The 25,832-nt window shown below is 40.3% G+C and overlaps 1 protein-coding gene across 1 annotated transcript in view; it reads left to right on the top strand.

Annotated features, from left to right (window-relative positions):
* The window catches only part of Dcaf12 (DDB1 and CUL4 associated factor 12), a 34,396-nt gene extending 11,857 nt beyond the window's left edge, over positions 1-22,539 (top strand). Inside the window, exons 3-9 of the mRNA XM_005326197.4 lie at positions 7,284-7,490; positions 8,403-8,463; positions 11,692-11,885; positions 15,053-15,118; positions 16,265-16,427; positions 19,803-19,981; positions 20,510-22,539. Coding sequence (XP_005326254.1) covers positions 7,284-7,490; positions 8,403-8,463; positions 11,692-11,885; positions 15,053-15,118; positions 16,265-16,427; positions 19,803-19,981; positions 20,510-20,668 — 1,029 coding nt within the window. The 3' untranslated portion in view covers positions 20,669-22,539. The remainder of the gene's footprint in view (positions 1-7,283; positions 7,491-8,402; positions 8,464-11,691; positions 11,886-15,052; positions 15,119-16,264; positions 16,428-19,802; positions 19,982-20,509) is intronic.
* Positions 22,540-25,832: the final 3,293 nt, after the last annotated feature.

Below are 25,832 nucleotides of genomic sequence, written 5' to 3'. Positions count from 1 at the left end.
AGGAGGATTACTTGAGCCCAGGGTTGTTGTTTTTTTTTTTTTTTTTTTTTAAAGAGAGAGAATTTTTTTTTTTAATTGAATTTTTTTAACATTTATTTTTTAGTTCTCGGCGGACACAACATCTTTGTTTGTATGTGGTGCTGAGGATCGAACCCGGGCCGCACGCATGCCAGGCGAGCTAGCTACCACTTGAGCCATATCCCAGCCCCGAACCCAGGGGTTTAAGGCCAACCTGGGCAATAAAGTGATACCTTCTCTTAAGGAAGGGAAAAAAAAGGAAGGAAGAAAACTATTCTTACCCATATTGCATCATTATTTCCTTAGGAACTGCAAAGTAAAGGTTATTTATTTATTTATTTATTTTTGTACTGGAAATTTAACCTAAGAGTATTTTATCTCTGAGCTATATCCCCAGCCCACCCCCCTTTTTTAATGTTTATTTTTTAGTTGTAGTTGGACACATTACCTTGATTTTATTTATTTTTACGTGGTGCTGAGGATCGAACCCAGGGCCTCGCATGTGCTAGGCAAGCGCTCTACCACTGAGCCACAACCCCAGCCCTTTTTAAATTTATTTTTTATTTTTATTTTTGGTACTCTGGCTTGGGGGTTGAACTTGACACTCAATCACTGAGCCACATCCCCAGCCCCGTTTTGTTTTATTTAGAGACAAGATCTCAGTAAGATGCTTAGTGCCTTGCTTTTGCTGAAGGTGACTTTGAACTCGAAATCCTCCTGCCTCAGCCTGTCATACTGCTAGGATTACAGGTGTGCGTCACCGAGCCTGGCTCCTTTTTTAATTTTTTGAGACAGGGTCTTGCTAAATTACTAAGGGCCTGGATGAATTGCTGAGGCTGGTCTTGAATTCAGGATCCTCCTGCCTCAGCCTCTAAAGTTGCTGGGATTACAGGTGTGCCCCATACACCCAGCTTATTTTTGATTTTTGATACATATCATCTGAACATTTTCTCTTGTATTTCTTGGTCTTGACTCTCTCCTTCTGCTCTTTCTCATTTTCTTCATTTGTAAAGGGCATGGATTCATCTACTTTAATGTTAATTGTCTTTTCTTTCCCTAACTTTAAGGCCACCTGCCTTTTTATTGTCTGACTGAAATATAACTTATTTTAATGTCTGAGTGAGCTGCACAGATTTGCTTTCCTTTCTCCATTAGGCTCCATTCTAAAATACTCTTGAGTTTTAGAAACTTTGTGAGGCTCTCTTTTTTCCCTATACTGGGGGTTGAACCCAGGGCTTCCTGCATCCTAGGCAAGCACTCAACTCCCAAGCTACATCTGAGACCTTTTTAAAAATATTTTTTTTGAGACAGCATCTCAATAAGTTGTTCAGACTAGCCCCAAATGTGGAATTTTCCTGCTTAAGTCTCCTGAAAACTGAGATTATAGGTGTGTACCACCAAACCTGGCTGCCATTCTTATTTTTTTTTCATTCATTTGTTTTGTTTTACTGTAGATTGAGCCCAGGGACACTATTCCACTGAGCCGTTATTACTAGACCTTTTATTTTATTTATTTTGAGACAGGGCCTTATAAGATGCTAACTTCGCTGAATTGCTAAAGTTGGCCTTGAACTTGGGATCCTCCTTTGTCAGCCCCCCACATTGCTGGGATTACAGGTGTCCATGACTACCTGGCTTCCCCCCCCCCTTTTTTTTTTTAAAGCTATTTTGGCTTTGAGGATAGCATTTACTTGTGTCTCCATACCTATACATGCATGCAGAGATGTACTCACTATCCTTATATCTTCCTGAGCAAACAGTCTTTGGTTGGTTTTTCCCTGTGTCCTAGAATGTGAATACAGGGAGTCTGAGTCTCAGGCTTACCTGCCATGCTACAAATTTCTGGCAGGGTTCCCAATAGGTTAATGTAGAGCAGCCCAATTCTGGAACATGTTAAAGTAGCTGCATAAAGCCTTGGCTCATTGTCACAGAATAAAGAGTGATTCTGGGGCTGGGATTGTGGCTCAGTGGTAGAGCACTCCCTAGCACGTGTGAGGCCCTGGGTTCAATCCTCAGCACCACATAAAAATAAATAAATAAAAGTTAAAAAAAAAAAAAAAAGTGATTCTGTGGCATTTCAACTGTATTTCTGTTCCTTGAAAAAGTAGGAAGGCTCTATTCACATGATACTTGCTAATTCACATGATACTTGCTAATTCCTCTGTAATTCCAAGAGTGGGGATAAATTCTTATTTTCCTGATCCATCTGAAGACGCAACTATTCTGTTTTTCTTTTCTTCTTTCTTTTTTTGGGTTTTTTTTTTCTTTTTTTCTGGTTACTAGGGATAGAACCTAGGGTTGCTCTACCACTGAGTGCATTCCTGACCCTTTTATTTTTTTATTTTGAGATAAGATCTAGCTAAGTTGCTGAGGCTCAAATTTGAGATCCTTTTAAGTTGCTGGTATTATAGGGGTGCCATCATGTCTAGCCAAGCCTTTATAATTTTTTAAAAATATTTTAGTTTTTTTTTTTACTTAGGTGGACACATTTTATTTTTATGTGGGGTTGAGGATAAATCCAGTGCCCCATGCATGCCAGGTGAGTGCGCTACCACTTGAGCCACATCCCCAGCCCAATATATATATTTTTTTAATATTTATTTTTTAGGTGTAGATGGATACAATACAATGTCTTTATTTTTATGTGGTGCTGAGGATCCAACCTGGGTCCTGCCCATGCTAGGCGAGCATTCTACCTCTGAGCCACAATCCCAGCCCAATCCTTTATAATTTTTTAGGGCCTCTTTAGCAACTTGCAAATTTTATTTTTTTAATTTTAATTTTGTAGTGTTGGGCATTGAATCCAGAACTTATACATCCTAGGGAAGCACCACCACTGAGCTATACCCCTAGTCTCATATAATATATTGTTACTAAATTTTACAGATACAAAATGAGATTCAGAAAGGTTGGTTAAGGGATTGCCTGAGATGACATAACTAATTTGTAACCAGTCTAAAATTCTAGCCTAGATCTCAGCCAGGAGATCTGTATGCCTATAATTCTAACTACTTGGGATGTAGGAGTGCCAGCCTCAGCAATTTAGTCAGACTCTATGTCAAAATAAATTTTAAAAGCTGGGTTTAATCCCCATACCAAAACAAAAACCTAGATCTCTCCCAACTTCAGAATTGAACTGATTGACTTAGAACTTTCTTGGAATAAATAACCTTTTCTCCTCACCCATTGTGGATAGCAGAAATTGAGTCCACCTTAAAGTAAAGGAAATGGACAAAAATAGTTCTAAAGTTTTAGCCATTCCTCAGATTCTACAGGAGAAATTCATATTTTTTCCAGGTTGTAGGTTACAGTTTACATTTGAGTCTTTTGTTGTTGTTGTTAATATTTTTTTAGTTGTAGATGAACACAATACTTTTTTTTTAATGTATGTGGAGCAGAGGATCGAACCCAGTGCTTCACACATGCCAGGCAGGTGCTGTACCATTGAGTTACAACTCCAGTCCCTTTACTTGAGTTTTATTACACTCACCCACTGTCTTCTGTGTTACAGAGCAGATTCTCTTTTAAGTCAGTGCTCAAACTTCACTGTGCCTAGCAACCCTGTTAAGCTACAGATTCTGATTTACATAGATCTGGGGCAGGCCTGAGAGTCTAAATTTCTAACAAGTTCTCAAATGTTTCTTTTTTCTTTCTTTTTCTTTTTTTAGATAGGGGGCTGTTTTGCCCAGTTTGACCCCTGATCCTCCTACCTCAACTTACTGAGTAGCTGGGACTCTAGTCATCAAGGACCACCACATCCAGCTTCATGTGTTCTTTTTTTTTTTTTTTTAGTTGTTGATGGACCTTTATTTTATTATTTATTTATATGTGGTGCTGAGAATTGAACCCAGTGCCTCACACGTGCTAGGCAAGCACTCTACTAATCTGAGCTACAATCCCAGCCCTTCATGTGTTCTTTTGAGCACCAAAGGTCTAAATCAGTAGCTGTCAAACTTGGGAAGTCATAAGATTCATCTGGAGATCCTTCAAAAAGCAAATTTGTTTTCATTTTGCAGTGTTGAGTATCAAATCAGGGTCTTGAGCATGCTATGCAAGCACTCTACCACAGAGCTATAGTCTCAGCGCCCTAAAAAAATTTAGTTTGGGAGGGCTGGGGATGTAACTGTGTGGTAGACTACTTGCCTGCCATGTGAGAAGGCCCAGGATTCAATCTCAAGCATCACCAAAACAATATGGCTGCAAACTCAGAGATTTCTAATGTAAGAATTGTTCCTAGGGTAAGGTCTAGGAATTATTTTGTTTCATAGGGATTTTTGTTTGTTTTAAAGAATATTCCCCAGGTTGTTTTGATGATCAGTTTGGTCTAAAAGCTAAAATGTTGTGAATGCATCATCCTATACAACACAAACATGAGTAGGCAGTTAAAAGTGGAAGAACCAGTGCCAGATATGGTGGTGTGGATTTGTAGTATGAGCTACTTGGGAGATGACATTAGCGCATCAGTTGAGCCCGGGGCTTCAAGATCATCTTGGGCAATATAGCAAGATACCTCCATCTAAATAAATAAATAAAGTAAGTAAGTAAGAAATTCATATTTACTGGAAGAACTAATTCATTAACCTCAAGAGAGGAAGTAGCACTGGATCTCAGAACAAAACAGAACCAGGAATTAGGAGGCCAGTAAGAACCAGGGGTGTCCACACTTACTCTCCTATGTTTTCTTTTCTCTGAGGACTGGCTTTGGTTAAAAATGGCCACTCTTAACAGTTTGGTCTAGTGCCATCAGCCAGTTCCACGTTCCTCAAAAATTTTTTTCATTGTAGATAGACATAAAACCTTTATTTAATTATTTTTGTGTGGTGCTGATGATTGAACCTAGTGCCTCACACATGCTAGGCAAATTCCCTACCACTAAAACTACACCCTCACCTTCCCTGAGAGAATTTGATGGCCCAGTTTTATCTAGCCTTCGAATTGATTCTCCCTGAACAAGAAGATCCCTCTACAGGGTGTCACCCTTACAGGGATGTTGGAGCCTCCCAGAGAAGTTGGACAGATTGCCTAAATGGTGACAATACTATATATGCTTAAGTAGCTTAGCTTTGCAGGGCAAGAACCAAGAAGATATATCCTATGCTCTTGGAATTAAGAGGAAGTCATTTGCTTCATAAAAGACAGACAAGTAAATGAAATATTTTCAGTGTGGTGCTAATTCTCCTGAGAAACTGGAACTGTAGGCATTTACTACTGAACCTGATAGAATTTTTTTTTTTTTTTTTTTTAGAGAGAGAGAGAGAGAAATTTTTAATATTTATTTTTTAGTTCTCGGCAGACACAACATCTTTGTTGGTATGTGGTGCTGAGGATCGAACCCGGGCCGCACGCATGCCAGGCGAGCGCGCTACCGCTTGAGCCACATCCCCAGCCCATGAACCTGATAGAATTTTAATTCATCTTCTTAAACTGTGCAGTATATGAAAGCATAGATTGTTTCTCTCGTTCATGGTTATATTCTTTCTCTCCCCCCACCCAGTTCTGGGGATCTAATCCAGGGTCTCATGTGCTAGGCAGTTGCTCTACCCTTGAGCTAGCCCTCAACTTCCTGAGGTAATACATTAGCACCTGGAACAGTACTAGCAAATGAGTGAGTGAATGAAGGATTGAATCAAATGAAGAGTTTAATAATAGACTCTTCTAAGACTGTTCTTTTTGGTAAAACATTCTCTGAGTTGAATCTTGAAATGTAAAAAGGATTTAGGTTGGTAGAAAGGTAGAGGAGAGGGGCTGGGGATGTGCTCAAGCGGTAGCGCGCTTGCCTGGCATGTGTGTGGCCTGGGTTCGATCCTCAGCACCACATACAAATAAAGACGTTGTGTCTGCCGAAAACTAAAAAAAAATAAAAATAAATAAGTATTAAAATTCTCTCTCTCTCTCTTTCTCTCTTAAAAAGAAAGAAAGAAAGGTAGAGGAGAGCTTTTTAGGCAGAGACAACACCATGGGCAAAGTCAAGAAGGTAGAGAACAGAATAGTGTGTGTAGTAAGATATATCTGGAGTTACCAGAAGCCGAGTAAAAGTAATTGATAGGTTTCATAGTGGCTGTGAGATGCTCTGGGAATTATGTTTTGTTTACAAGTTTCTGTACATGTGAGGATTAGATATAAAATATGTTTATGCTGATAGAAAACTTTTTTTGGTGCCAGAGATTGAACCCAGGAGTATTTAACCCCCGAGCCACATCCCAAGCCCTTTTTATTTTTTATTTTGAGTCATGGTCTCGGTAAGTTGCTTTAGGGCCTCGCTCAGTTGCTAAGGCTGGTTTGAACTTGTGATCCTCCTGTCTCAGCTTCTGGAGCTGCTGGGATTACAGGTGTGCGCCATCACAGCTGGCCAGAAAACTTTACATTGGTCTGACTTTTTATGTCCATAACCTGATGCAAGGTCTGTTGGAAACGTTGCACATATTCTGGACAAAATTTACTAATTCCTAATATCTGTGTTCCAGTAGTGTTTTACTTATCTCTAACATTATGTTTTTCCTTTTTTTGGTACCAGGGATTTGAACTCGGGCACTTGATCACTGAGCCACATCCCTAGCCCTATTTTGTATTTTATTTAGAGATGAGGTCTCACTGAGTTGTTTAGCATCCTGCTTTTTGCTGAGGCTGGCTTTGAACTCATGATCCTGCTGCCTCAGCCTCCTGAGCTGCTGAGATTACAGGCATGTGCTTCCACGCCCAGCTTGTTTTCATTTTTGATTTGTCTGTCCATACCTTTAATAATTTCCAGAATCAACTAGGCATAGTGACTCATGCCTGTATTCCCAACAACTCAGGAGACTGAGGCAGAGGAGAACGCAAGTTCAAGTCCAGCCTCAGCTCTTTCAATCTGCAGTGCCCACCTTAAGAAACTTAGAGAGACTCAGTCTCAAGTTTTAAAAAAGGCGGGCGGCGGGGTGGCTAGAGATGTAGCTCAGTGCTAAAGCATCCCTGGATTCCATCCTCAATATCCTTCCCTTACCAAAAAATAAACAAACAAGGGTTAGGGGTGTGACTCAGTCCCAAGTAGTACTACAAAAATAAATAATTCCCAGGATGTAGTTTGTAGTAAACTTTAATTAAATGTTTGGAGGACGGTGATGTAGCTCAGTGTTAGAACACTTAGCTAGCCTGTGTGAGGCCCTAAGTTCAATCCTTGTAATAACAACAACAAAAAATGTTTAATGCATAACTGAACAAATGGATGTTTATACCCAGCATTAACCACATTAAATATGTTCAGCTTATGTATTGCTTTTGTTTTATAGCTATTTGTAGTTGATGTCCAGACAAGCCAAATCACCAAGATCCCTATTTTGAAAGACCGAGAGCCTGGAGGTGTGACCCAGCAGGGCTGTGGTATCCATGCGATTGAGCTGAATCCCTCTAGAACACTGTTAGCCACTGGAGGAGACAACCCCAACAGTCTTGCCATCTATCGACTGCCTACACTAGATCCTGTGTGTGTGGGAGATGTAAGTTTTCATAATAGGTGTAGTGAGATAACTTTTTTTTAATTGGCCTGGTAGATTACATGGACCTTTGTCCTCTAGACTTCTGCTTATTCTAGGGAAATGGGGATGAGTGTGGGGTGATGATAGTGGATTAGGGACTAGACTCCCATAGGGTGTATCAGTATGTTGACAGAGGATGTATATTTGATAAATGAATAAGAAATACACTCGGGGACCAAATAGCAGTGGATTTCTCTTTCATTCCACAGTGCCCACATATTTTCCCATTGCCCAGAGTCAGAGAGAAGAATATTAAATCATTCATTCAGCAACTATTAATAAGTCTTTTATTGGCCAGGCATTGTTTTAGACCTTGAGGACACAGTAGAATGGATGAAACAGATAAAGCCCTTGCCCTCTTAAAGCCTGCATTCTGGTGAGGGGTGACATATTAACTAGTATGTAAGTCATATAAGCCAATAAGTGTTTACCAGTAATATGTCACAGTGTGATGTGTACCATGGAGAAGAATAATAGCAGGCTAAAGGGACTGAGTGAGGGAGAAAATGCTGTTTAAGAGGATAGGGAAAGCCTCATTGAGAAGATGACACTTGAGCAGGAAGACGTAAAGAAAATAAAATGTAAGCCATGTACATTCAGACAGAAGAGGAGTCCCAGATAATATATCCAGGTAGAAGGCTAGAGTTGTACATCATTTGGATGTGATAACTTTTTTTTTAATTTACCCACAGTAGTGCCAGTTTTATCCCAGCTTTGGTATTCAAGAAAGATTGTGGGATCATGCCCACTGCGTTGAACCACAAGAACTATTTGTAGTCAGATCTGTATGCTTTTCAGGAGAGTTTATTATAATACTTTATACACTAATTTCTTTGTTTTTCTCCCTGTACCTATCACTCTCTCCTTTCCAAGGATGGACACAAAGACTGGATCTTTTCCATTGCATGGATCAGTGATACTATGGCAGTGTCTGGTAAATTTACCCTTTTTTAAGGAGCTTTTGGTGTGGCCAGAGAGGGCTAGAGGTTGAAAAGTGTTAGTTGTGAAATATGAATAACCTGGTAAACAAACACCATTTTCAAATGCTTTGAGATGGGGACTCACTAAGTTGCTGAGGTTAGCCTCTAGGACATCATGTTTCCAATAATGGCTTTTTATTTATTTATTTTTATGTGTTGCTGAGGATCGAACCCAGCACCTTGCACGTGCTAGGCTGGCACTCTACCGCTGAACCACAACCCCAGCCTCTGTAGGGTAACATCTTAGCCATAATATTTTTATGGGGCCTTATTGAGATAAAGTTTATGCAAGTGTTTTGGAAATGTTGATGTGGTCTCCAGAGTACAACAGGCTATTATTATTATTACTTTTTTCATTGCTGTTTTGGGATTGAACCCAGGGCCTTGCATTTGCTAGGCAAGTACTTTACCACTGAGCTACATCCCCAACACCCCCCACACACCTTTATTTTCTGTACAGGTTTATGGTTTTGGGCAATTTCTTTTTCAGTGGTTGGAACAAAACCAGATTTACCGAAACAACAACAAAAAACAAATGCACAGTCTGGTGGCAACCCCCTTTGATCCCAGCCACTCAGGAAGCAGAGGCATGGGGATCCCAAGTGGGAAGCCAACCTGGGCAGCTTAGTGAAACCCTGTCTCAAAATAAAAAGGGGCTGGGAATATAGCCCAATGGTAGAGTGCACCTGGATTCAATCTCTAGTACTGTGAAGAAAAAAGAGAAATGAGCTTAGAGAAATTAACCTAGAGAATCACAAATCCTTTCTGATACATCATTGGCCACACAAATACTAAGGGTGGAGCATGATTTGAATTCAAGTCTATGGTTTGCTGCTGTTATTGTTTGCAGTCTGGGAATTGAACCCAGGGGCATTCTACCACTGAGCTACATCCCCAGGTCTTGTTTAGTTTTAATTTCTTATTTTGCTAAGTTACTGAGGCTTGCCTTGAAACTGTCCTGCCTAAGTCTCCTGAGTAGCTGGTGTTATAAGTGTGCACCACTGCACCCAGGTTTAAGTCTGATTTTATTTATTTATTTATTTTGGTGCCAGGGATTGAACCCAGGGATGCTTAACAACGGAGCCACATCTCTGGCCCTTTTTTGTTTAGAGATAGGGTCTCACTGAGTGCTTATGGCCTTGCTAAGTTACTGAGACAGGCTTTGAACTTCTGCCTCAGCCATTCAGGCTTTTGGGATTAGAGGCATGCATCACCACACCTGGCCAGATCTGTCTTATTTTAAAGCCTATACTTAGAACTGGCTATTTACAAAGCTAAAGGGAACACAAATATTCCTTCTTTGGGTTCTTAGTAAGGCAATAGAAAGCATCTAGAAGGGAATGTAAATCTAATAAACATAATCAAAGGTCAGAGTTACCCAGAAAGGGGTTGAGAAGATTTTAGATTCCTTGTCAAGGCATGAGAGAGCTCCTTTAAGGCAGAAACTGAGTCGTGTCTCCTTTATGGGAATCCATGTTTTTGCTAGGTGCTTGCACTAAATTTGGTTATTGAGGACTTAGTTTTGTTTGAGGAACCTTCTGTCTCTTCTTTCAGATACTCTCTCATTGTCTTATGTTCTCAAGTTGAGAGCTCCCACATCTACATTTCCTGAACATTATAGAGGAGTTTAAAACATTAGCTCCAGCCAGGTACAGTGGCACACTCACTCCTGCAAGCCCAGCAACTTGGGAGACTGAGGCAGGAAAATAGTAAGTTCAAGGTCAGTCTTTGCAACTGGCAGACCCTTTCTCCAAGTAAAAAGAGCTGAAGATGTAACTCAATGGTAGAGGACCTTGGGTTCAATCTCCAATAGAAAGGATGTTAAGGTTAGAATATGGTATAGAAATGGTCATTATAAAAGTTTTTCAATATTTTTATTGTTTTTTCCTTCTTTATGTTGCTGGGATTGAACCCTGGGCCTTGCACATGCTAGGCAGTTTCTTTTTGTTTGTGTATGTGGTACTAAGGATTGAACCCTGGGGCTTGCACGTTGCTAATCCTTAATCTTTTTTTATTAAATTTTATTTTTAAGACAGGATTTGGCTATGTTTCTCAGGAAGGCCTTGAACTGTAATCTTCTTGCCTCAAACTTACAGGTTTACAGGTGTACATCATCTCACCCAACTAAAACGGACTCTATTTTTTTCCCCATGGTACTAGGGATTGAACCTAGAGCTCACATGTGCTAGGCAAGTTTTCTACCACTAATCTACATCTCCAGCCATAGAAAAGATATTCTTAGTAAGGGGACAGTGCTCCCTTGTGTGACAGGACCTTGGACCTCCCTTAAATTGGATCTAAAGAAAGAGATCTGTAACATTCCTAATCTCTCTTTTTTTATTGTTTTTTTTTTTAAGAGAGAGAATTTTAGTATTTATTTTTTAGTTTTCTGTGGACACAACATCTTTGTTTGTATGTGGTGCTGAGGATTGAACTGGGGCCGCACGCATGCCATGCGAGCGCGCTACCACTTGAGCCACATCCCCAGCCCCATTCTTAATCTCTCAAAAGAATCCAAGACTTAAAGTTAATCATTGCTGATCTAGAGTGGAGGTTTCCAAATCCTAGTGGCCACTAGAAGTTGGCTGCAGATATGTTCCAGTTTCCTAAGTATTTAGCCTGGAAAATTACTGGGTTTTATCAAACTGTTTAAAATTCTGTTTTTAAAAATCCCCACTCAGCAACTCAGGAGGCTGAGGCAGGAGGATCATAAGTTTGAGGCCAGCCTCAGAAGCTTAGCAAGGTCCTAAGCAACCTAGTGAGATGCTGTCTCAAAATTAAAAATAAAAAGAACTGGGTATGTAGCTCAGTGGTGAGTGCTTCTGGGTTCAGTCAATCTGACTCCACTAATCATGTTAAGCTGAAAGGTCATATTTTACTTCCTAGGCCTTAATTGATTGTCCTCTTAATATAGCTTATTAAAATGTGTATGTAGCTCACTGGTAGAGTACTTGCCTAGCATGTATAACACCATTGGATTCAATCCCTAACACTGAAAAAAAGAAAAGAAACAAAAGTCAAAAAATGTCTACAGTTTTGCTGTTGAAATGGGCCACCTGGCACTCTAGATCAATTATAATATGAGGATGATGCTGTGAACTTCAAAAAGCCCATCTTGGCTTCTGTGGAATTGTCACATGGAGAATTGAATATATCTGACATCTGTGGTTTCTTTCTTACAGGCTCACGTGATGGTTCTATGGGACTCTGGGAGGTGACAGATGATGTGTTGACCAAAAGTGATGCAAGGCACAATATGTCAAGGGTCCCCGTGTATGCTCACATCACTCACAAAGCCTTAAAGGACATCCCCAAGGAAGACACAAACCCTGACAACTGCAAGGTCCGGGCTTTGGCCTTCAACAACAAGAACAAGGTATGAAATCACCAGACACTTCCTTTTGACTTTTGACTCACGTCTTAAAGGTGCATTCCACTTTCCTCTCCCCATGTCACTGCTTGCTTTGTAACTTGGTTCTGAACCTACAGAGCACCTCTTAAATGCTGAGGGATGCTAGTGAGAAATTTTAACTGAGATTGTGAAAATCTGCCCTTGGATTGACCTCTATGTTATTTTTCTGGGTGGCCCATACATGTGGGTGAGCCTCAAAGTTTTTCCCTAGGGCCACTCTGATTTGACTGTCCCTCATTTGCACATCCTTTTATAGGTACTCTATTTTGGCTGTGGTTTTCATACTCGCCTCTAAAAGCAATACATTTTTTTCTCCATTACTTAATTCCTTCTTATTTTTTACTTCCCTTCATGCTGCCACCAGGTCTTACCTAGTCATTGTGTCAGATCCCCTGGCACTGAGGTTTTAAGGAGAGTGTAAGAATGTACACCCAAAAGCCATATGTGGTGGCATGTGCTTGAAATCCCAGCTATACTGAAGGGTTGAGGCAGGAAGATTACAAGTTTGAGACAAGCCTGGCAACTTAGCAAGAACCTGTCTCAAAAATTTTAGAAAAGGGCTGGGGATGTGGCTCAAGTGGTAGCGCGCTCGCCTGGCATGCGTGCGGCCCGGGTTCGATCCTCAGCACCACATACCAACAAAGATGTTGTGTCCGCCGAGAACTAAAAAATAAATATTAAAAATTCTCTCTCTCTGTCTCTCTCCCCCCTCTCTCACTCTCTCTTTAAAAAAAAAAAAAAAAAAATTTTAGAAAAGGTGGAGATATAATTTAGTGGTAAAATACACATGGGTTCAATCCCCAGTACCATTAAAAAAAATTAATAAAAATAAACAACACATATGCACATAAGAATATAGACCCAGAACCAGAAAAGGAGAAAGACTTCTACAAAATCTGAACCTGGCCTTTAATTTTACTTTTGAAACACGTGTAACACTTCAGCAAACTCTTTGAGGCCACTCATTCTATAGATAAGTTAGGATTTCAAGAATAATAATATTTAATAGCCTGGCATGCCTGTAATCCCAACGGCTTAGGAGGCTGAGACAGGAGGATTGTGAGTTCAAAGCCAGCCTCAGCAATGGTAAGGCACTAAGCAACTGAGTGAGACCCTGTCTCTAAATAAAATACAAAATAGGGCTGGGGAAGTGGCTCAGGGGCCAAGTGCCCCTGCATTTAGTCCCCAGTTCACACCCCTCAAAAAAGAATATTATTATTTAATAAATCTAAAGCATACTCTTTTGGATTAACAGGGTAAAATCAGTTTTCTGAATAAGACATTCCTGAGATTTGTGGACAAAAGAAATATTAGTGTTCAAGTTGGAGTAAATCCAATTTTTTTTTTTTTTTTAAGTTCGAGGTAACTTGAAGTTTTCCAAAGCCAAAAGGTGAAATATGCATTAATTTTTAAAGCAAAAATAAAACTGTTTTTAAAAATCTCTACTTTTTTTTATTGATAATATAAAATAAGTTTAATACATGCTACAGGAAATTGTTGACAAGAAATCTGATGGAGCAATAGGATATAATATGGGGATGTGGTTTTTTTTTTTTTTTTTTTTTATTGTTGGTAGTTCAAAACATTACACAGTTCTTAATATATCATATTTCACAGTTTGATTCAAGTGGTTTATGAACTCCCATTTTTACCCCATATACAGATTGCTGTATCACATCAGTTACACTTCCATTGATTTACATATTGCCATTCTAGTGTCTGATGTATTCTGCTGTCTATCCTATTCTCTACTATCCCCCCTCCCCTCCCCTCCCCTCTTCTCTCTCTACCCCCTCTACTGTAAATCATTTCTTCCACTTGTATTATTCTTCTCTTACCCCTCCTTTCCTCTTATATGTAATTTTGTATAACCCTGAGGATCAACTTCCATTTTCATGCAATTTCCCTTCTCTCTCCCTTTCCCTCCCACCTCTCATCCCTGTTTAATGTTAATCTTCTTCTCTAGCTCTTCGTCCCTACCCTGTCCTTAGTTACTCCCCTTATATCAATGAAGTCATTGGCATTTGTTTTTTAAGGATTGGCTAGCTTCACTTAGCATAATCTGCTCTAATGCCATCCATTTCCCTCCAAATCCTATGATTTTGTTGTTTCTTAATGCAGAGTAATACTCCATTGTGTATAAATGCCACATTTTTTTTTCTTTTTTTCTTTTTTTTTTTTTAAAGAGAGAGTGAGAGAGGAGGGAGAGAGGAGAGAGAGAGAGAGAATTTTTAATATTTATTTTTTAGTTCTCGGCGGACACAACATCTTTGTTGGTATGTGGTGCTGAGGATCGAACCCGGGCCGCACGCATGCCAGGCGAGCGCGCTACCGCTTGAGCCACATCCCCAGCCCATGCCACATTTTTTTTTATCCATTCATCTATTGAAGGGCATCTAGGTTGGTTCCACAATCTTGCTATCGTGAATTGTGCTGCTATGAACATCGATGTAGCAGTGTCCCTGTAACATGCTCTTATTAGGCCTTTAGGGAATAGACCGAGAAGGGGAATAGCTGGGTCAAATGGTGGTTCCATTCCCAACTTTCCAAGAAATCTCCATACTGCTTTCCAAATTGGCTGCACCAATTTGTAGTCCCACCAACAATGAACAAGTGTACCCTTTTCCCCACATCCTCTCCAGCACTTGTTGTTGTTGGACTTCCTAATGGCTGCCAATAAAATCTCTACTTTTTATATGTATTTTTTCCAGTAGTACCTTTTTCTATTCAGACAGAAAGGTTTGGAAGTAATGAGGCTACCAATCCAGGGGAAAACAAAAAAATAACTGCTAATTAACAGTACCAATTGCTTTTAGCAAAACATTCTTAAATTTGTAAAGTTTTGGCCCAAATCTTCAATCATGTTTTAAGCATATGTTTATTAGGAAGGACTCTGAACCATAGGTGCCTATGTTATTGCCAGGACCTGGACTTGCTTCTTGTAGTTTATCATGTTGTCTAGTTGCAGTTCATAGGGTGAAGTGATGGGCTGATAATTAATTATTGGCACTTGTTGGCATCATCAGGGTAGAGAACAAGAGGACCCTGACTTTGGGGGTCTTTTCCTGCATGCCTATCATACTTTTGTTACTACAGATTGGACCGTAATCTGTTTTTCATTGTTGTTGTAGGAATTGGGAGCAGTATCCCTGGATGGCTACTTTCATCTCTGGAAAGCTGAAAATACATTGTCTAAGGTGTGACGAACATAACTTAGTTTTATCTAATAATTCACCTTATGATTAAAATACTCAAGTTCTTGGACCTGAGGATATAGCTCAGTGGTAGAGTACTTGCCTAATATGCCCAAGGCTCTAGGTTTGACCCCCAGCACACAAAATAATAAATAATAATTATAATTCTCCCTGAGCCTTTTCATTCTTGTCTAAAGCATTCTTTCTGTGATGCGCTGGGCATGTTATTGCATAGTACATGCATGTCAGCATCTGGCATGCCTCTTGAAGGAAAAAAAAAAAGATGGAGGTGTGGGGTGATTCTTTTGAGATTACAGGGGTTTCCTGAGAGGCTCTTTTACCACCAGTTCTCCAGTTCACAATGCAGTTAAACAGTTATTTATAGACTACTTGGCATGTAATAAAGGCAGAAAAATCTAAATATTAGGAACCATTGGCAATTGAAGATTAAATTAAGATAAATATAAATCATCTCTGAAGTAATCATGTAAGATAAAGCGAAAATGGACTTAATTTGCAGTATTTGCAAGCAACTTGATCATTACTTTAAAACAACATGTATATTATTTGCCCTTGTCAAGTTCCAGAGACGTTTGCTGCTTATTATTTCTATAATAGGCTCTTTCTCAAGGGGAAGCAGAACTCTGGGAATTATTGATTCCTTTGATCTCTTCTGTTCTGCACAGTGTCTAACATGCAGTAGGCATCCATTGAGAATTGCTAGTATAAGGATCCAGGGTTAAGGCCAATTTGGGTTATCTGGGATTAAGCCAGTCCTAAGGGTGTGCTTTCTGTAGAGTACAATTCCCATTCAATTGAAGAGCCAGAAGTCAGCCCCTTTCTCAAAGAGCAGTGGGAAGGGTGGAAGCTCTTTCTGAAGACAGAACAAGGTGGTACCTTTATTTTAGTGCCTTGGTAACTATTTCTGGAAACAACCTATGCATCCTGGCCTTTCCTGCCACTTCTGATATTTTAATTCCAGGTTAACTGTTTTCCCAAACCAAAGTATTATTTCCTTAATCAGGGTTTGCCTTAATCTCTTAATCTATGTGGCTAGCGTATGAGGGAAGCCCACTTATGTGGGAATGAAGAACAACACCTTATGCTCTCTGATGGTGCCATGGTGGCACCTCTCCTCTCTCTTTTCAGCTCCTTTCTACCAAACTGCCATATTGCCGTGAGAATGTGTGTCTTGCCTATGGTAGTGAGTGGTCAGTGTATGCAGTGGGCTCTCAAGCTCATGTCTCCTTTTTGGATCCACGACAACCATCATATAACGTCAAGTCTGTCTGCTCCAGGGAGCGAGGCAGTGGTAAGACCTGGTGTGCCCTTTGGGCTCAAAACGTGGAAATATTGGTGAAAAAAAAAAAAGGAGGAACTTAAATGCCTGCATATCACAGTAGTTTCAAACACCACAGACAAATGTGAGGCCACTAAACCCTTTGATAGAAGCCACCAGTCAGGATTTTAGCAGTTTTGCCGGTCCAATCCCCACATTCTAAACCAGCCCACGAGACGCACTCAACCAGTAAGCTACATCTCCACCCCTTTTTTATTTTTAATTAAGGTCTCTGCTAAGTTGCTAAGGCTGGTCTCAAAACTTGAAGTTCTCCTGTCTCAGCCTTTTTAGTTGCTGGGATTACTGGTGTGCTTCACACACCTGGCCATTTTCAGGTTGGTTGTTGGTTTGTTGTGCTGAGTCTTGAACCCTGGGGTGCTTAACCATTGAGCCACATCCCCTGCCCATTTTATTTTTTTATTTAGAGACAAGGCTTCACTGAGTAGCTGAGCTCTGCTTTGAACTTGTGATTCTCCTACCTTAGCTTCCTGAGCCACTAGGACTATGGGCATGCACCACCAGTTTAAAATAAGGAATGGCATGGTGGGGTAAGGAGAAGTTTTCAAAGGGCATAAATAAATATGTCCATTGTATTGAATGTGATGATAGTGTTATGGATATACAATATTATTAGACTCTCAAATTGTATACTTCAAATATATGCACTTGTACATATTATTGTATGTTATGTGACAATTCCACCTTAATGAAACTAAAGAAAATTTTGAATTCTAACTAGTAGGTGAGTTTATCTTCAGCCTCCAATCTTTGTTCTTTTTAGATGTACGTGACAGTAGAGTATATAGCCTCCAATATTTTTTAGCTTATTCTAAGAGCACCTGTGTTCTATACTGGAGGAAAAGACTTAGGTTTATACTATACATTGTTTCAGAATATCTTTTTCTGGCATATTTCATCCTACTAAGTACCTCATGGAAAGCAGATAAAAGAAGAGTGTTAAAAGTTTTAAGTGATAATAGCATTGTTTAGATAAGCCTGAGATCAGAGTGGCTAAATAACTTGTCCAAACCAGGTGTGGTGCCTGACATGGTGGCACATGCCTATAATCCCAGTGGCTCATGGTGCTGAGGTAGGAGAATTGTGAGTTCAAAGCCATCTCAGCAAATTAGCAAGGCCTTAAGCAACTCAGCAAGACCCTGTCTCTAAATAAAATACAAAAAAGAGTTGGGGATGTGGCTCAGTGGTTAAGCACCACCCCTGGATTCAATCCTTGGTACAAAAATAAAAAACAAAACAGATGTGGTCTCTGAAATCCCAGAGACTCGGGAGACTGAGGCATGAGAATCACAAGTTTGAGGTGAGTCTTAGCAATTTAGTGAGACCCTGTCTAAAAAAGGGGTGGGAATGTACAGAGTGCTTAGGCACCTCTGGGTTCAATCCCTAGTACCATAGACACACACCAAAGAAGGTGGGAGGGGACTGTGGTATCGCTCAGTTTCAGAGCATTTGCCTTGCATGTGCTAGACCCTGGGTTCAGCCCCAGCACTGCAAAAAAAAAAAAAAAAAAAGTAATGCCCGGCATCACACAGCTTGATGTGGGAAGAGCCAGGGATCAGAAACAAAGTAATATAGTATTTTCTTCTTTATCTCACTTTGTCCCCTTTCTTTTGCCAAAAAAAAAAGGTTAATTGGGCCAAAGATTCTCAGCACTGCATTTAAATAAATAAAATAAAGGTCCATTGACAACTAAAAAAAAAATTTTTTTTAAAGAAAAAAACATAGGCTACTTAATTCTGAAAACCTAAAAGGCACAATATGGATTACAGTTTTAACTTGTTTCCTTCAAGTAGCATTTATTCCTCTAAATATTTCCAAAGTTGCTTTTGTTTGCAGTTTGTTTTTAATATACGTAAGATGTTCACTAGTAGAAGTCAGAAAACAACAATAATGGGAGTAGGAGGGAAGGAGTAAATAGACTTAGCTGAAATAATGTATGCAGTGATTTATTTTTTTGGTACCAGGGACTGAACTCGGGGGGCACTCAACCACTGAGCCACATCCCCAGCCCTTTTGTATTTTATTTATTTAGAGACAGGGTCTCACTGAGTTGCTTAGTACCTCACCATTGCTGAGGCTGGCTTCGAATTCGTTATCCTCCTGCCTCCGACTCCAGAGCCACTGGGATTACAGACATGCGCCACCATGACCAACTGCAGTGAAAATTTTTAAGAGATTAAGGGAATACTGATTTCACAAATATTGAGTTCTTCATATATACCAAGAGATATTTTTCTTTCTAGTATTTTTAGCTGTGGATGGACACAATATCTTTATTTTTTTATCTGGGGCTGAGAATTGAACCTAGTGCCTCACAAATGCTAGGCAAGTATTCTACTACTGAGCTACAATCTACCCTGCCAAGAGATATCTTTGTTGTGCGTGTGTATGTACACCAGAGATTGAACTCAAGGGCACTTGACCACTGAGCCATATCCCCATCCCTATTTTATATTAGAAACAGGGTCTCACTGAGTTGCTTAGCTACTCGATAAATTTCTGAGGCTGGCCTTGAACTCAAGATCCTCCTGCCATTGCCTCCCACGCTGCACGGATTATAGGCACATGTCACCACCGCACCCAGCCCAAGAAATATCTTCATATCCCATGAACTTATTTGATATTTGATCCACAGATACAGTAGACATATTTTCCTTAATACCCAGAGGGAGTAGGTAACATGTCTGAAATGCACACTGTGAGTGAAAGACGGTACTCTTTGTGGTACTGAACTCTGTGCCACCCCTCATAACACACTTAGTACCAGATAAGATTGTCTTGCAGTGCCATGCTAATGGTTTTAGGTCAAGTACAAGAAAATTCTTATTTTTTTTAAATATTTATTTTTTATAGTTTTTTTTAGATGGACACAATATCTTTATTTTTTATTTTTATGTGGTATTGAGCATAGAACCCAGCGCCCTATGCATGCTAGGTGAACATGCTACCACTTGAGCCACATCCCCAGCCCGAAAATTCTTTTTGATGTAATGATTTGTAAATATTCACATTATCTTAAGTTGCAGTATAGGTTGGTATCATAGTGGAAAAGAGCTTTGAAAGATGACTCTAGAGTGACTCAGGGAGGCAAAGAAGTTCCCAGACACATGTTCTTTGGCCAGAATCATCTTAGGCATCATCAGAAATCTGGCTTTATGAGAGGATGATCAGAGGGTTCCTGTTAGTGAATATGAGCTATGGTTTGCCTTAGGGAGTAGTATTTTCTCGTATTAGGGGATGCGGTGAAAACTCAATATTGAAGAAATTCGGGCTAGCCAACTGCTAAGCATGTATTCTCTCTTCTCATTGCCATTTACTTTTCTTTTTCAGGGATCCGGTCAGTGAGCTTCTATGAACACATAATCACTGTGGGCACAGGGCAGGGCTCCCTGCTGTTCTATGACATCCGAGCTCAGAGATTTCTGGAAGAGAGGCTTTCAGCTTGTTATGGATCCAAACCCAGGCTAGCAGGGGAAAATCTGAAACTAACTACTGGCAAAGGCTGGCTGGTAAGTAAGCCCCCACATGAAATGGTTGTTGGACAGTAACAGAAAGATTATCTTCCCTCACCCCAACCCCTGCTGACACAAGACCTGCTCAAACTTTTTTACCTAGTAATTGGCAATCCTTGGCATGAAGAGAAGTACTTTCTCCTGGGTTTGCTTTTGTTCTGTATATTGCCTCTGGGAAAACAGGCCCAGTAAAATATACTGGTTGACTGGGGATTCTCCCACAAATGAGAAGAGAGCAGAAAGGATAAGGAACCTTCTGCTGCAACTACCAGTGTATTATGTAATTTGGTTTCAACTGTCCTCTTGAAAAGACCTGAGCTTTGTATATTAATTCTTCATCCTACTCAATTCTTCTCTCATGTTTAGTTGGAAATATGGGTCCAATTGCTATGAAAACATGTTTCCTGACATAAGGCTAAGGTATAGGACCTCCTTCCTCTTACAGAGACCAGAAAGCATTCCTGTCCTCCTCCCTTTTCTGCCTTCTGACTTAAATGTGCTAACAGTCTCTTTGTTTTCCTGTAGAATCATGATGAAACCTGGAGGAATTACTTTTCGGACATTGATTTCTTCCCCAATGCTGTTTACACCCACTGCTACGACTCGTCCGGAACGAAACTCTTTGTGGCAGGAGGTCCCCTCCCTTCAGGGCTCCATGGGAACTATGCTGGGCTCTGGAGTTAATGACAACTCTCTCCCAAAATGCAGATTTACACTAACTTCCACTTTCAGTTTCCTTGTTTCTTCTTTTGATTTTTTTCCTCCCCCAATTGTGTGAAGCTCTCCTATTTTCATGGGAATACCAGTTTGCCCATGGTTTAGGCACTTAATAGGAAGAAGCTCTGTATAGAAATCAAAGGGTGTTTTTGTTTTGTTTTTTATTTTCTTTGTTTTTTGGTAATCAGAATTTTACTCTTTTTTTCTCTTTCTCTAGCTTCTCAACCAAACATTGTTGCAAATCCCTATTTGTATTTTTTCTTAAAGTGGCACACACTCTTTCCCTCTCTGGCTTCTTTAGGCTGAAATGACGTAGTCATTCTCACCCTTCACTTTTCAGAGGTAGGGCTCCTTAATGTTTATGTGGTAGCTGTCAGACTTTCTGTGAAAGTTTGGGAGCCGTATGTATGTGTGAATGCATGTGAACTTGTGTGCCTGTAGGTAGTGTGTGTCACTGAAATTACCTGAAGTGAGGATTACTTTTAATTAAAATATTTATAAAAAAAAAAAACTTTATTCACAGAGTCCAGCTTTGGAACTGGTCTGTATCTTGTTTTTTAAAGTCTAACAACATGATTGTAGGAAGTAAAAACACAAAGAAAATTACTACAGGGAACATCTTTTGAGTTGAGATTTCAGATAGCTTGGGGCCTTCTATGCCAGGACTCTAAAGTAATCCAGCCTTACCTTTATGTCCCCCAAGTGAGAATACTGGTGCATGTGTCACTGCCACTTCCCAACCTCCCACCTATTTAGCTAGTGGCAACTTTCCTAAAACATCATAGGACTTGGTAAAGGGAACTACATCCCAACCTCCCTTTCCTTATTCTCAAATAAAACCTCATCTGGTATTTTAGGAGCCTAGGGCTGGGGCTCACAAGTCTGCTAAGGTTCCCATACATAGTCCCTTTGGCTTTGAAAGAAACTTCTCCTTTGTCGTTCTTCTAGTCTCCCCAGTGGATTTTCCTGCTGTTTTCTAAATTAGGTTCAGTCCAGGAGGGTAAGGGTCAGCAGTAGGTTTATCTGTGTGTAATGAGTGCTTCATGTGTGGAATATTTGTTTTGTCAATGCAGTGGAATTTAGGATTAAAGCCACGTTTTTTGCTCAGTTGGCTCAGCCCTGGGATGGTGATGGGATGGCCTGTAGCCAGCATCATTGTGCATGTAACAGCATCGATGTGATTAGTAATTTATTGTTCCTCCCTTGAACTGTCTGTTTAGTCTGAGGTTTTTAAACTTGCAGGCAACTGACTGATGTCCAGTTGTTCCTGCTTTTTGCTCATCATGTCGAAAGTAACCGCTGTTCTCACCCACAGATTCTTTCTCTGGCACATACAATGCTTCTCTGTCAAAAATCCCATCCTGGGGAAAGGAAAATTCACATTTATTCCTGCACCCCAATTTCTTATCCCCTTCTTCTCTGGGTATAAGTGGGTAGATGGAACGAGTACCTTCTCATAATGGTGGGGGTGCTGCAAAAAGAAACAAAGTCTACCTTGACTTGGTGGTACGCAGCGTACACCACGGGTTCCATAATTCTCATCTTCTAGAGAAATAGGTGCTATATTACAGGGAATTAAGCAAAATGCTGGATGCTATAAATCTTTTGTCTTAATTTTTTTTCTATTAAACTACAGGCTGTAGATTTCTTAGTTCTCACAGAACTTCTATCATTTTAAACTGACTTGTATATTTAAGAAAAAAAATCTTAAGTAGGATGTTTTGTACTGTTGCCAGACCCTCTTCTGTGACGGGTAATACGTTTGATTGTTTGAGATTTTCTGTTTTTAAAAATGTAGCACTTTTTGCCAAGGAAAAAATAAATATTATTCCAGTGCAGAGTGTTTTGAGTGAATATGTGTAGTCAAGAGATGCAGGGAAAAGGCATTATGATTTGTTGGAAGATATGCCTCAAGTTAGTGGCAGGGATACAAATACTAAGATCTGGTTGTTTCTGACCCAAGATTGGTTGCTCTGAGGTCCATTTGAGGGTGGCTGTGTCCAGGGGAAGTAGTGTAGTGCATAAAAAAGCTGCTGGCTGAAGATGGGGTGGGGGAGGATGTTAGTTTTTATTGTGATTGTGGATCTGAGCAAGGTGACTAGCTCCTTTTAAATCAGGGTTAGTGAATGGTCCAGTCTGCCTTATTGGTTGGTTCACAGATGTTGACCATGAAAGGCTGCACAATGCCCTAGGAAGAGCATGGCACTTTTTTGCAGTTAGACCCACAGATCCTTGCCATTCTTTATTTGGAGAGAATAGGGGAACCACACTGAGTGATGAGCTTCTCAGAGCCTATATGACTCTGTAGCTGAGAGAAAAGCAGGCTGCTGAGTTACACCACCTTCCCCATACAGCTCAACAGGACTGGGTCACTGAACCTGGCAAATAAGTGCCTATTCCTCTGCCACATGGCACTTGTTCCTTTCCAGAACAAGCTGACTACAGCTGCTTTTCACTCCTGCCGTAGAGACTGATTCAAAACATGACTCCCGTGGGGACCTCTATGATCAAAGATTACAGGAAGGGGAAATGACTTTTGAGTCGAAGCAATTTGAGAGAGCATCCTAGAGGAGAAGAAGAGTTACAGTTGGACAGGGACTGAAACTAGCCTTTCCTAAAATGAGTATAGAATACCAAATCCTAATGATTTGGGGGAAATGCAAAAACAAAAATCACCTTTACTCTCAGGTTTTTGATATGTTATGGAACTCATGTTACATGGGACATACTCAAAAAGTTGCTATAGAGTATGTGGGATGGACCTGGTAGGGTTTCTGGCCTCTATGGAATCTTGGCTCTGCTCCCATTTTCCAGCAAAACATGTATCACAGAATAGCTTTGTGAACTTTATGGTGTTCCCTTCTGCCAGCAGTCCCTTTATGGAGGCCATGAAAGAACTTCCTTGTTCATTGTCAAGTCACATACCACATGCTTCATTTCAAATGACTCCTCCCATCATTCTTTGAGTCTTTTTACATAGGGCTGTGGAACAGAAGTGAATTCCTAACACTTCAAGCCTAGGTTCCCTACCATTCTTTGTTTGCAGGTTTAGCTGTGTTCCTCACACCCATCTTGAACTCATGGGCACATGATCCCACTGCCTTACCCTCTAGAATAGCTGGGTCTAAGCTGGGTACAATGGCACACACCTGTAATCCCAGCCATGTAGGAGGCTGAGACAGGAGGATCTCAGTTCAAAGTCAGCCTCAGCAAAAGCAAAGCTCTAAGCAATTCAGTGAGACCCTTTCTCTAAATAAAATACAAAATAGGACTGAGGATGTGGCTCAGTGGTTGAGTACCCCTGAGTTCAATCCCTTCCAAAAAAAAGCTCATGTAGTTGAACAGATTATTGGATTAAGTAACATGAATAATGATAAAAAATTATAATGCAGACGCTTTGGTTCTGTTTTCTTTGGAAAATAAAAAATTGAACATGCACTTCTATATAGTAATAGCCCAGAATCCATAAATTGGGTGGCAATAACTCCTTGCCACTCTTAAGAGGTTATCATTGATCTGTTTCTCCTTCCTAGTAAAACTAAAGACTACTCCCAGTCCAAGCCTCATGGACCCAGCTATCATCAGACAATTCCTAATGCAGGTATCCAGAAATAGCAAATCAGGATGTCAAGACCCTTGAATTAGTATTGAGGGTCAGTCTCATAGGAGTCAACCTGTGATAGCTGTATTTTTATCCCTTTCAGTTGGATCATGTCTGGAAGACAACAATGAAAGAAAGGGTACACAAAGAAGGATTGCTCAAAGCTATTTGTTTCATGCTAGTTCACTTTATGGGGAACACAGTGACACCTATAATCACAGCTATTCAGGACACTGACAGCTGGAAGATCACAAGTTCAAGCCCAGTCCAAGCAACACAGTGAGGCTCCATGTCAAAAAGACTCCATGCTCTCCATGCATGATAGCACACACTTGTAGTCCCAATGATTCAGAAGGCTGAAGAAGGAGGATAGCAAGTTTGAGGCTAGCCTCAGCAATTCAGCAAGGCCATAAGAAATTAGTGAGACCCTGTTTCAAAAAATAAAAAGGGCTGGGTGCGGTGGTGGTGCACATCTGTAACCCCAGGGGCCCCAGAGGCTGAGGCAAAAGGATCACAAGTTCAAAGCCAGTCTCAGCAAAAGCAAGGCACTAAGCAACTAGGTGAGAACCCTGTCTTTAAATAAAAATATCAAAGAGGTTGTGAGGGGAATGGGAAAATAAACAAGGAGAGAAATTAATTACAGTAGATGGGGTAGAAAGAGAAGAGGTGAGGGAAGGGGAGGGGGGATAGTAGGGGATAGGAAAGGTAGCAGAATAACAACAGTTACTAATTGGGCATTATGTAAAATTGTGGATGTGTAACTGACGTGATTCTGCAATCTGCATTTGGGGTAAAAATTGGGAGTTCATAACCCACTTCAATCTAATGTATGAAATATGATATGTCAAGAGCTTTGTAATGTTGTGAACAACCAATAAAAAATAAATAAAAATATCAAATAGGGATGAGGATGTGGCCAAGTACCCCTGAGTTCAAGCCTGATACCCCAAATAATAAAGGACTGGCGATGTGTCTCAGCCATTAAGCACCTGGGTTCAATCCTCAGTACCAGGGATTTCCCCTTACCTCTACTTTTCCAAAGAAGAATAATGCAGAGCCGGGCATGGTGGTACAAGCCTATAATCCCAGCAGTTTGGGAGGCTGTGGCAAGAGGATGACAGGTTCAAAACTAGCATCAGCAATTTGGCAAGGCCCTAAGCAACCAAAAGAAACCCTGTCTAAAGTATAAAAAAAGCTGGAGATGTGGCTTAGTGGTTGAGCTCCCCTGAGTTCAATCCCCAGATATATATATATATATATATATACATACACACACACATAATAATACAGAAGCTGGGTGCAATGGGATGTGGAAGATCAAGATCCTGTTTCAAGGAAAAATTATGAGAAGAACACTACCACAGAGATAAAAGTATAAGTTGAACTCAAAGATGATTCAGCTTTGCAAGTGTGAGCTGTCCTCTCAAATTCTCCCAGGGTAGGGCCACACATGTAACCACTCCCTTTGATTAATGTGTAATTGCTGAAATCAGAATTTTTAAAGGATAATGATATTCATTAACTGAGCTC

The sequence above is a fragment of the Ictidomys tridecemlineatus genome, chromosome 4, assembly GCF_052094955.1.
Source record: "Ictidomys tridecemlineatus isolate mIctTri1 chromosome 4, mIctTri1.hap1, whole genome shotgun sequence".
Taxonomy (NCBI): Eukaryota; Metazoa; Chordata; class Mammalia; order Rodentia; family Sciuridae; genus Ictidomys; species Ictidomys tridecemlineatus.
Note: the sequence above shows the minus strand (reverse complement) of the source record. Positions and strands in the feature narration are given on the sequence as shown.